This window comes from Peromyscus californicus, unplaced genomic scaffold (assembly GCF_007827085.1).
Source record: "Peromyscus californicus insignis strain IS unplaced genomic scaffold, ASM782708v3 Scaffold_4__1_contigs__length_199733344, whole genome shotgun sequence".
NCBI lineage: Eukaryota > Metazoa > Chordata > Mammalia > Rodentia > Cricetidae > Peromyscus > Peromyscus californicus.
Genome location: NW_026294562.1, coordinates 165718716 through 165729956, shown reverse-complemented (window position 1 = coordinate 165729956; position 11241 = coordinate 165718716). Strand labels below are relative to the sequence as shown.

The 11241-nt window shown below is 53.0% G+C and overlaps 1 protein-coding gene and 1 non-coding gene across 4 annotated transcripts; both read left to right on the top strand.

The window, feature by feature from the left end:
• Window positions 1–838: 838 nt before the first annotated feature.
• On the top strand, window positions 839–9707 carry Nop53 (NOP53 ribosome biogenesis factor). Of its 3 annotated transcripts, none has more exons than XM_052763093.1 (12): window positions 839–1079; window positions 1618–1682; window positions 4753–4861; window positions 5309–5508; window positions 5849–5919; window positions 7557–7652; window positions 7968–8072; window positions 8158–8528; window positions 8639–8705; window positions 9141–9217; window positions 9308–9364; window positions 9653–9707. In XM_052763093.1, the coding sequence occupies exons 1-12, from the start codon at window positions 856–858 to the stop codon at window positions 9657–9659; spliced, it is 1449 nt and encodes a 482-aa protein (XP_052619053.1). In that variant the 5' UTR covers window positions 839–855; the 3' UTR covers window positions 9660–9707. The 3 variants fall into 3 exon arrangements, with proteins under 3 accessions (XP_052619053.1, XP_052619054.1, XP_052619055.1); XM_052763095.1 differs by lacking the exon at window positions 839–1079 and adding an exon at window positions 1243–1449 and having other exon boundaries at window positions 1618–1681; window positions 4751–4861; XM_052763094.1 differs by having other exon boundaries at window positions 9308–9707.
• LOC128095848 (small nucleolar RNA SNORD23) lies at window positions 8746–8854 on the top strand. Its single transcript, XR_008213446.1, has one exon. It is a non-coding gene; the product is annotated as a small nucleolar RNA SNORD23 (small nucleolar RNA).
• Window positions 9708–11241: the final 1534 nt, after the last annotated feature.

The following is an 11241-nucleotide window of genomic DNA, read 5'->3' as shown; positions in this document are numbered from 1 at the left end:
AAACAGCAACAAAGACACGAAAAGAGAGGAGGGCCTTTTGGGAAGTAGCATGGCGCAGCAAGAGTAGCAAAGGTATGTGAAAGGGCAATGGGAAGTGAAAATGGGCAAGGCACGTGTGAAATGTGTCAAAGAATTAAAAACAGTTTGAGCAAAATTTCAGGACATCGGGAAAGGTACTATTGCTCAGAGTGTGAAACAAGAATCTACATAGCCTACTCTCCACCACTTGGAAACTGCAGGTCCCAGTTGTAAACCTAGGAGTTTGGTATGGTGGCATTAATCAGGGGAAGGCAGAACGATCAGGAATTCAAGGTCATCTCGTAGTTCATAGCGAGTTCTTGGCTTTCTTGCACTTCATGGGATCTCATCTCAAAAAAAAAAAAAAAAGGTTTTTTTTTTTCTCCCCCGGAGCTGAGGACCGAATCCAGGGCCGTGCGCTCGCTAGGCAAGCGCTCTACCACTGAGCTAAATCCCCAACCCCCCAAAAGAAGGGTTTTTTTGGTTTTTCGAGACCGGGTTTCTCTGTGTAGCTTTGCGCCTTTCCTGGAACTCACTTGGTAGCCCAGGCTGGCCTCGAACTCACAGAGATCCGCCTGGCTCTGCCTCCCGAGTGCTGGGATGAAAGGCGTGCGCCACCACCGCCCGGCTAAAAAGAAGTTTTTAAGAAGAAGAAAAAAAGATAGGTAGAGGAAGCATTTATCCTTTACCAAGATGGCCTTCATCACCTCTTCGTTAACACTACACTTTACCAAGATGGCCGCAACAGGAAGTGCGTCATGATCTACGTCCAGGGAGTTGCGCACACTCCAAACCGGATATCAGAGTTTTAAGCGACCGAGCTCTTCCTTTCAGAAGATGGCGGCGGGAAGTAACAGCGGCGGTGAGAAGCGCGGTTCGAAAAGCCGTGCGGACTCTGGCTTCCTGGGGCTGCGGCCCACCTCGGTGGATCCGGCTCTGAGGCGGCGGCGGCGGGGCCCCAGAAACAAGAAGCGCGGCTGGAGGAGGCTCGCTGAGCAGCCGCTGGGGATAGAGGTAGACCAGTTCCTAGAAGATGTACGACTGCAGGAGCGCACGACCGGGTACGTGGGGCGGGACTTCCGGTAGCTTGGTCTCGCTCATTGCCGCCTGGTGCAAGACCGACCGGGAACTTCCGGCTCCGGGCATCTCGGGGGTTGAAGACTTAATAGTACCGTCTTTAACAAATAAGTATGCAGACATTCCAACGAAGTTTAAATTTCTCTTAGGTTTCTTTAAAATTTTGAAACAAGACCTCGCTAGGCCGCTCTGGATGGCCTGGCACTTAGTATGTAGATATATGTAGACACGCCAAGTGTATGTAGGCTGGTCTCGAACTCGGTTTCCTCTGCCTCCCGAGTGCTAGGATTAAAGCCTTGTGCCACAAAGTTTGAAGTTCAGTGAATGAGGATAACGTACGTGCATCCCAACGTGGTACGTTTTGAATTCTACATGATGTAATGTGAAAGCTCCAGACGTAGTCTAGAAGAACCCCGTGGTTTGAGGTGTTGGAATGGACCCAAAGAGTTGGGCTCCACTTTAGGAGGGTCTGTTGTCTTCCCAGAATTATTTTAGCTAATGGTCTGCATTTTTATCCTTCAGTGGCTTGTTGGTCGAGGCCCCAAATGAAAAGCTCTTCTTCGTGGACACTGGATCCAAGAAAAAAGGTAAGGAGTGCTTTTGTGATCTTGGGTGAGTCTTGCGTCACATGAGATCTATATTGGTGACATAATTTAAAAAGCAGGCATTTTAGGGGAATGTGGTGGCACATGCCTGTAGTCCAGCACTTGGGAGGCAGAGGCAGGAGGATGGCCTCGGTTTAAGAGCAACCTGGTCTACATAGCAAGTTCAGGCTATAGAAAGAAAACCAACAAAAAATTTATTTTACTTTTTCTTAATATTTATTATGGGGGCTGGAGAGATGGCTCAGCGGTTAAAAGCACTGTCATAAATGCTGTATACATAATAAATCTTTAAAAAAATATTTATTTATTATGTATACAATGTTCTGCGTGTATGCATGCAGGCCAGAAGAGGGCGCCAGATCTCATTACAGATGGCTGTGAGCCACCATGTGGGTGCTGGGAATTGAACTCAGGACCTCTGGAAGAGCAGCCAGTACTCTTAACCTCTGAGCCATCTCTCCAGCCCCTGTTTATTTTTTTGAGACAGTCTCACCATGTATACCAGACAGGCCTCAAACTCAGAGATCGATCTGCTTGCCTCTGCCTCCTAAGTGCTGGGAATAAAGGAATGCTTTACCATAAGAGGTTAGAAGGAGCCACCTTAAGTATAAAGGATTACCTTGAATGGGTGGAGAGAAGGCTTGAGATTATCTTAAGAAAAGCAACCTCTCTCTTGTTTGTTTGTTTGTTTGTTTGTTTGTTTTCTCAGTACTAGAGATTGAATCCAGGCCTCACACATGGCTAGGCAAATATCAGAGTTTGAGGACAGCCAGGGCTACACAGTGAGACCCTGTCTCAAAACAAAGAGAACGAGAGGATCTGCATTAGCCAGTAGGTAGGAAACATGTCTTGACAAGCTGGCTTTGCTCCGTTAAAGCTTGGGTTTGGACCTGCTGAGACACGAAGACAAAGGCAAGTTAGAGATTGCTTTGATGAGTAATTGGGGTTTTCACCAGTGTGGCAGAAAAACACTCAAAAGTAATTCGGCAGGTACTGAAAACAAGCTGGTACCTGGTCAAGCAGGATAGCCAGTGGCTTTGCAGAGCAAGCTGGGGGAGGGGGGAGTTTCACCAACAGATAGGCACCTTAGTATTTACAACGTGAGTCAGAGGTTCCTGGTAATGAAAACAGAACCTTGACAAGGTCAGGAGAAGCCAGGGAAGCTCCTTGGGGGCACAGGGACTTTTTCAACTAATTTTTACATTAGCGTATAAAGAAATGGATTTTATCATGACATTTTAACGTCACCATACTGTATTTTCACTTATTCCCTTAACCCCCGCCCTCCCTATCTCCTCTAGCTGGTTCCCTTCTGATAGTCCCCCTCCTTTGTTTTCCCTCTAAAAAGTTTGTTAGATTTATTTATGTGTATGAGTGTTTTGCCTACATGTGTGCCTGGTGCCCCCAGAGATCAAAAGAGAGCATCAGATCTCCTGGAACTGGAGTTAGAGATGGTTGTGAGCCTCTCTGGGAGTGCTGGGGACACACACACACACACACACACACACACACACACCCCCCGTCATCTGCAAACACTAAGTGGGTATAACCACTGAACCATCTCTCCAGCTCCCGTCTCTCTTATCAGACATACTCAGTTCTCTTACCTCTTTCCTGTCTCACAGCCCCCTTTCTAGTTCTGTGGCGCACATGGGAGTTGTTTTGGTTTGGTTTATTTTTTTTGGCACAAGGTCTCAGTATTCAGTATTGTTGGCCTGGAACTTGCTGTGTGGACCAGGCAGGTCTTGAACTCACCAAAATCTTCCTGTCTCTGTCAGAATTAAAGGCCAGTGCATGTAGTTTTAAGTCTAGGTTCTAGACAAAAGGGAAAACACGGTGTTTATCTCTCTGAGTCTGGCTCACTTTTGCTTAACCTAGTGATTTCTAGGTTTTGTTTTTGTTTCGAAACAAGGTCTCATTCTGTACCCAGGCTAGCTGAAGGGTCACTGTGTAGCCCAGGCTGTCCTGGAACTCACATCCTCTTGCCTCAGCCTCCCAAGTGCTTGTATTACAGATAAGAGCCAACAGGCCAAGCAACAAAGATTTTGTTTGTTTGGTTGGTTTTGGTTTTGGTTTTGGTTTTTCAAGACAGGGTTTCTCTGTATAACAGCCCTGGCTGTCCTGGAACTCACTTTGTGACCAGGCTGGCCTCGAACTCTGCCTCCTGGTGCTGGGATTACCGGCGTGCGCCACCACCACCTAGCTCAAGCTACAAAGTTAGTTAGCATTTAGTTTTTGTTTTTACATTTATATTGTGTGTGTGGGCGTGTGTACGCGCATGTTCCACACACAGTGTTGTCAGAGAACATCATGTAGGAGTCAGTTCTCCTATTCTGTGGGTCATTGGGATTGAACTCAGGTTGCCAGACTTGGCGGCAAGAGCCTTGGCCACTGAACCATCTTGCATCCAGCACTCAGTTTTTCATGGCATCTTGCTGCTGCTGTTTTTGTTACTATTTGCAGTGCTGAGACAGAGCCCAGGGCCTTGTGTGTGCTCCTCAGGCGCTCTGCCACTGTTACATCCCATCCCCTGTTAATTTGTGGAATTTGGTTCTCTCTGTTTAGCTCAGGCTGGCCAAAGACTCAATCTTGCTGCCTTAGCCTCCAGAGTTTAGTATTCGGGTGTGCCCCACCATCCTTGGCCTCCTTAGTGTGTTCTGCAGTAGAGTTCTTGCTTTACCTGATGGGCTTTGGAAATGGGTAGCAGAGTGCTGAGAGATGGCTACAGCAAGTCCTCCCTGAGTCTCGGTGTCCCTGGATGCTTGCCCTCTTCTCTGTTAGTTCTGAGGCCTTTCCCTGCTGTGTGTCTGAGTGCCTCGAGATGGGTCTGTGGGGACTTATTTCGATCACAAGGCCTGCGTCCTCCTGGCTTAGGCCGTGGGTGGGTCAGATCTGGGCCTCTGAGATCTTCTCCTGTAGGCAAACGAGATGAGTCTGGGAATCTTAGGGTATGTGCTGGATTAGCTTGGACCCAGATCCATCTGGCTCCAGTTGACCTGAAATCAGGGATTGGTTTATGAAGGCCTAAGGTGAGGTCTCCTCTCTATTGCAGAACGGAGCAAGAAGAAGACCTGGGTCCAGAAGAAGTCACAGCGTCTCCAGAAACCCCTACGGGTTGACCTTGCCCTTGAGAATCATTCTAAGATCCCTGCTCCCAAAGAGTGAGTTCCTCCAGCCCTGGGTCCTGAAAACTCTGCAGAGGGGTGAGGTGATGGAAACAGTTGAGGGGGGCAGGCTAGGGTGCAGCTGGGTGTCTGAGTGTCTTAGAGGATTCATTCCTGGTACCACGGCAGCAGGGCAACCTGGACGCGCTAGGGGCTGTTGGGTAGAGAAGCTCCAGTGTGCAGGTGATATGGGCTTAGTGTCAGCCCTAGGAGAGGGTGGGCTAGCAAGCCAGGCTGCCCTGAGATGGAGTGTGGGGAGGTGTCGTGTTCTGGATGCTCAGACCCGCCTGCAGTGGTGGACGTGAGCATGTGTTGAGCCAGTTCACAAGGAGGCTACTCTGAGATAGGCAGGAGAAAGGCTGCTGAGGCAGGGAGAGCCCACCTGGACGGAGGTGGCCACTGCTCAGCTGTTGCCTTACCAGATGCCACTCTCCCCTTACCCAGCATCCTCGCACACCAGGTCCCCAATGCCAAGAAGCTCAGACGAAAGGAGGAGCTATGGGAGAAGCTGGCGAAGCAGGGTGAGCTGCCCAGGGAGGTGCGCAAGGCACAGGCCCGGCTCCTCAGCCCTCCTGCACCAAAGGCCAAACCTGGCCTACAGGACATCATTGAGCGGCCCTTCTATGACCTCTGGAACCCAAACAGTGAGTGATTCTGCTGTCGCTTACAGATGGGCGGGACTGCCATGGACAGTTGTCCACACTGTCTAAGAGTGTGGCATCCAAGGGCATGCGCCACAGCTGTTGGTGTGACAGTCTTCCACTGTGGGGTCTGAGATCCTCAGTGCCACCCTTCCTGCTTGTGGGAGCTCCCCCTCAGCCTTCAGTCTCCCGCACTTCCCGGATCCCGTCTCGGTGTGGTTGGAGGCCGTGGGGGATTGAGCGTCTTCCCCCCTCGCCTGGATGTCAGTGTCGTTTCTGGCGGTGCGGAGGGGCTGGCAGGTCCCTGGAGAAAGCCTTCCGCAGTCGCTCTCCTCTCCCCTAGACCCTCTGGACAAGCCGTTCGTTGGTCAGGACACGTTTTTTCTGGAGCAGACCAAGAAGAAAGGCGTGAGGGTAAGGTCGCACAGGCAGGCAGTGGGGTAGGGAGGGCAGCTCAGTGGTCTCCATATCTGCCGCAGCCCGCCATCCTAGGGGCCCATGTCCTAGCTCCCATGGTGAGTCACCTTGGGAAGTGACCTCACTTGAGAGCCTCCGTTCGTTCCTCTAACTGTAGAGTGTGGCTGACAGCCTGCTTAGGACAGCGGGGCGGTGCAGGTTAGAGAGGAAGTGCCTGAAAACTGCTGGTACTGGGGGTTGGAGTTTGATTTGTGGCCACCATCTTGAGCTCTGGACCCTGGCTTCCGGGAGCCAGGTGCTGTGGAGCTGGAGGAAACCTCATCCTTTGTATCCATGTGTTGTGTGTCTCCAGGAAATGAGAGGTTAGGGGACAGGCTTCGGGGAGGCCAGGAGCCATTGCTGGAAAAAAGCCTTTGGGGCTAGAGACGTGAAGGAGCAAGCCAGCCATAGGCAGAACAGGGCCAGAGACCCCTGCAGCCAAGGGTGTGCAGTGGGCCCTGGACCAGTGTGTGTGGTGGGGCATAGTCCTAAGGCAGTAGCCCCATAATTCATAGGCTCGGGGGTGGGGGAATTTGGGGTACTAGGGCACCACTCAGTATAGGGCCTCTCCTGGGGAGGGGACTAGTTGGGGGTGGGCAAGAAAGCTTGATGTAGCTGGGCGGTGGTGGCGCACGCCTTTAATCCCTGCACTCGAGAGGCAGAGGCAGGCGGATCTCTGTGAGTTCGAGGCCAGCCTGGTCTACAGAGTGAGTTCCAGGACAGACTCCAAAGCTACACAGAGAAACCCTGTCTCAAAAAAACCAAAACAAAGAAAGCTTGATGTAGTGAACACTGTTCACCTGAGGTTTTCCATTGGAAGATCTTGGTTGGCTCTGGATTTTCTGTTCCTCGTATCCTCTGGGGACTTTTGGATCACGTGGGCATTAGAAGTGTCACCCAGTCCTTGCTGTGACAGACAGCAGGAGGCCCACAGCACAGCCAAGGTGGTAGTATGCTAGTGCTCGTAGACCATCCGGATGCTGCCCTCTCCCTCAGTGGTCTGTGGTTTGTTGTAGGAGAGCTCTGCAAAACCCTGTCTGGGGAGCTTGCTCACCCCAGGACAGGTGTTCCCTGTGCAGAGTGTGAGGCCCTGGAGTGGCTGACCAGCCTGTAGCCTCCACTCTGGCACCTGTGTGGGAGAGCTCCATCTCTGCCTTCTGGTCCTTTATATCTCCACAGTGGAACCCTGAGATAGACTGATGGTGCCTTTGCTCCTGGGAGGGGAGGGAGCCTGGTGTCTGTGTCCTTACATGGTGGAAGGCTGAGTGTAGAAAAGCGTGCAGGGTGAAGCCTTTAATAGTGCTTCAGAGCGGGCAGCACTCAGGAGGCAGAGCCAGACGGATCTCTGAGTTTGAGGCCAGCCTGGTCTACAGAGTGAGATCCAGGACAGGCATCAAGACTACACGGAGAAACCCTGTCTCGAAAAACAAACAAACAAACAAATAGTACTTCAGTCCTCTTGAGGCCTACTTTATCAGTCCCATCTCTTAATATTCTCACACTGGTCTTGAAGATTCAGTGTGGGCATTTTAGGGGTACACTGATGGTTTGTGGCATGGAGCTCACCCCACCTCCCTGGTCTTGTCTTCCTGCAGCGGCCACCACGCCTCCACATCAAGCCCTCCCAGGTGCCTGCAGTAGAGGTGATTCCTGCAGGAGCCTCCTACAACCCAACCTTTGAAGATCACCAGGTAGGTGTGCAGTGGGTATCTGGCCTAACGAGGTGCAGGTTTCACCGTTCGGAGTCCTGGTTCCCATCAGCCCTCCCCCACAGTCCCCTTAGCTCAGGCCCCACTTCGCAGCCCTCCCTGGAGCTTGCCTATTCAGGGACCAGACCATCTAACCAGAGCCCAGCGTGGTGTGGGGTGAGAGTGCCTGGGCTGTCTCCGGGGTGTGTGTAGAGGGTGGAGCCATGGGCTGGGACCACCGCTGAGGCCCGGGCATGGGGTGGGGTCAGGAGGGCAATCTTGACACTAGATTCTCCCTGAAATCTCACCCCTGCCCAGGCCCTGCTTCGAGAGGCCCACGAGGTGGAGCTGCAGCGTGAGAAAGAGGCAGAAAAGCTGGAGCGGCAGCTGGCCCTGCCCACCACAGAGCAAGCTGCCACCCAGGTGAGCCCCACCCACCGTTTGTCGCTGCCTGTAACCCCGCCTGCCGTCTCCCCCGCCCCCACCTGCTGATCGCCCTGCTCCCTAGGAGTCTGTGTTTCGGGAGATGTGCGAGGGCCTGCTGGAAGAGTCTGACGGCGAGGATGAGCCAGGCAGCGGTGAGTGGCCAGAGGCTGATGACGGGGCCGATGAGACCTCACCCACCGGCCCTGCCGGTGCTGAGAAGAGGATGGAGAAGAAGACAGAGCAGCAGCGGCGGCGGGAGAAGGCTGCTCGAAAGCTGCGGGTGCAGCAGGCTGCACTGCGGGCAGCCCGGCTTCAGCATCAGGAGCTCTTCAGGCTGCGTGGGATCAAGGCCCAGGTGGCGCGCAGGCTGGCGGAGCTGGCCCAGCGGAGGGAGCGGCGGCGCCTGCGGCGGCTGGCGGAGGCTGACAAGCCCCGCAGGCTGGGGCGGCTCAAGTGAGGCCCGGGCTGGGGTTCCAGGAAGTGGGGCCTCCAGGCTGCATTGTGCTGCTTTCCTGGGCCATCAGTGACATACCCCTGAATGTCCTCAACCCTGTGTTCTGCAGGTACCAGGACCCTGACATTGATGTGCAGCTCAGCTCCGAGTTGTCGGGCTCACTCAGGACATTGAAGGTACTTTCCTTGAGGGCGGCAGGGTGCCGTGGGGACCCTGTGCCCAGTGATGATAACCATCCTTGCTCCCCGTGCCCTCTGGGGCTGTGGGCGACACCATGGCTGCCCTGGGCTGCGCCGGTTGGGCTACTGCCTGGGGTCTGAGGGCACAGGGTGGGGTGGGGAGGTTCTGGTGTGAGCCTCTGACCCTCAGAAGGCCGTCTGTCACAGCCTGTCTCGTGTCAGTCCTGGTGGGTCTCCTCGAGCTCTGCACATCTGGAGCCTGGCCTGGCCTGGCCCTGGGGCACAGCCCTAGGCTTTGTGCTCTGAGCCTGGCCAGGATAGCACACAGTGACTCCAGTACAGTCCTGCGCTCCCTCTGGACCCCAGCACTGTCCAGGGCCTGGCATCTTTCTCCCAGACCCTGCTGAAGTCTCTCTGCCCTCTGTTCCGCAGCCAGAAGGTAACATACTCCGAGACAGGTTCAAGAGCTTCCAGAAGAGAAATATGATCGAGCCGCGGGAACGAGCCAAGTAAGACCTGCTGCAGTGGGAAGGAGGGGAGGTGGAGACCCCCACACTTTCTGAGATAAGGGACGCTCACCGTGTTTGCTCCTTCTCCAGGTTCAAGCGCAAATACAAAGTGAAGCTGGTGGAGAAGCGGGCCTTCCGCGAGATACAGTGAGTGAGGCCCTCCCGTGTGTGGCTGAGTGGCATCCTGTGAGCCAGTGGCTCTGACCTGCTCACCCCACAGTAGCCTTTCTGCCCTTTGAAAGCTGCCAGGTCCAGGGCCCTTCCCAAACGCTGTGACTGGCCAACCATTGGGGGGGTTCTGGAATCTAGAGTAGGGGTGGAGAGGGTGCCCAAGGGGAACAGAAGTCCTAAGCCAGAGGGGCATCGGGTGTGAAAGACTGGGGCGTGCCCCCACCACCACCACCACCACCACTCAACTCTGCCCTCTGTCCTCAGGTTGTAGCTGTGCAGATGTTGGAGCCCTGCCCCTCAATAAAGTGCTGTGACCAGCCCAGGGGTCCTGTTACTTTCTTCTTGCAAGCAGTGTCTCCTCTCCTAAAGCCCCTCCACCCTGTCTCTGCCCCTAGGACGTAGGTAGCACAGCCCCTCTCCGGCAGAGCCTGCCACCAGTGCTGAATGTGTGGAGACCACAGCTCCACTGGTGCTCTGCCACTGAGCCACACCCCCACTGCCACCTCCAGTGACGCTCTTCCTGTGGATAATCACAGGGTTTCCTTCAGGTCTTCGCTCCAGCGTCAGGTCTCTCTGCAGTCTCCCTTCACATCCGGTTGTAAATTGTAGCGCCTCCTGGTTCTCTAGTCCCTCTCCTTGTGGCGTTTGCCACCTTTGGCATTCTGTTTATCTTCTTGCAACTTCTGTTTTTATTGTTTTTGTGGTTTTGTTGTTTAGATGGGGTCTCATGTAGCCTCACACTATGTAATTGAGGGGCACTCTGCTTCCTCCCCCAGTTCTGAGATAACAGGCAAGCACCACCGCGCCTTGCCGGTGTACGTAACAGATGCGATTTTAAGCGCCATGAATCTCAACAGTATCTCTAAAGCAGCCGGTCACGTACCCAAATGTCAAACACTTGAGACAGTGGAATCTGCGAGAGAGGAAAGCTAAGTGACTCTTTAGCACCATGAGAATTCTTACCTTCATCCCCTCATGGTTTAGATCTGTCCTTTCCAGCAAGTCCAAGGCTAATCCAAGCTTCTTAGGGGATCAGGGAGGGGTCCCTCTTCCCTTTTGTTTACAAATGTCTTTGGCAAGGAACTAAGTTTACATCCTTAAGGGAAAAAAATGGAGCTGGAGAGGTGGTTTAGTACCTGAGAGCTTGCTGCTTTTGCAGAGGACCTGGGTTCAGTTCCCAGTACCCCCATCGGGTCCTATAACCAACCACCTGTAAAGTCAGGTTCAGGGAATCCAGTGGCCTCTTCTGGCCTCTTACATCAGTGTGCAGATAGTGCACATACATACACTCAAGCATATGTACAAATCAACTTTAATTTTTTGGTCTTATTTTTGGTTTGACACATCTCATTGTGTAGACCAGGCTGGCCTCAAACTTGGAGATCTGCCTTCCTCTGCTGGAATTTGTATATGTCACCACAGCTGGGCCTTATAAAATGAAGTGTTCTGCCTGCATGTATGTCTGTGTACCTCATGCATGGTGCCCACAGAGGCCAGGAGATGGTGGGGATCCCCTGGGACTGGAATAATAGATGGTTGTGAGCTGTTATGTGGGTCCTGGGAATTGAGCCCAGGTACTCCGGAAGCCCTTAAACACTGGGCTGTCTCTCCAGCCCTAAATCTTCATTTTAAAAGAATGTAAAGGGTTGGGGATTTAGCTCAGTGGTAGAGCTCTTGCCTAGCAAGCGCAAAGCCCTGGGTTCGGTCCTCAGTTCTGAAAAAAAAATAAAATAAAATAAAAGAATGTAATAAACTTGAGGTTCTGGTTTGCTACATTATTCCAGTCCCAGGGGATCCTGGTTCATCTGCAGCTTGGAAGTCAGGGACACTTGACATTTTCATTCTGGTTCCAA

Bases quoted from the DNA above. Each gene is read 5' to 3' on its own strand.
- Nop53 (XM_052763093.1), top strand. From the start codon at position 856: ATGGCGGCGGGAAGTAACAGCGGCGGTGAGAAGCGCGGTTCGAAAAGC. The intron at 5,920-7,556 runs GTAAGGTCGCAC...GTCTTCCTGCAG, and splicing joins CCAAGAAGAAAGGCGTGAGG to CGGCCACCACGCCTCCACAT. The intron at 8,529-8,638 runs GTGAGGCCCGGG...TGTGTTCTGCAG, and splicing joins CGCAGGCTGGGGCGGCTCAA to GTACCAGGACCCTGACATTG.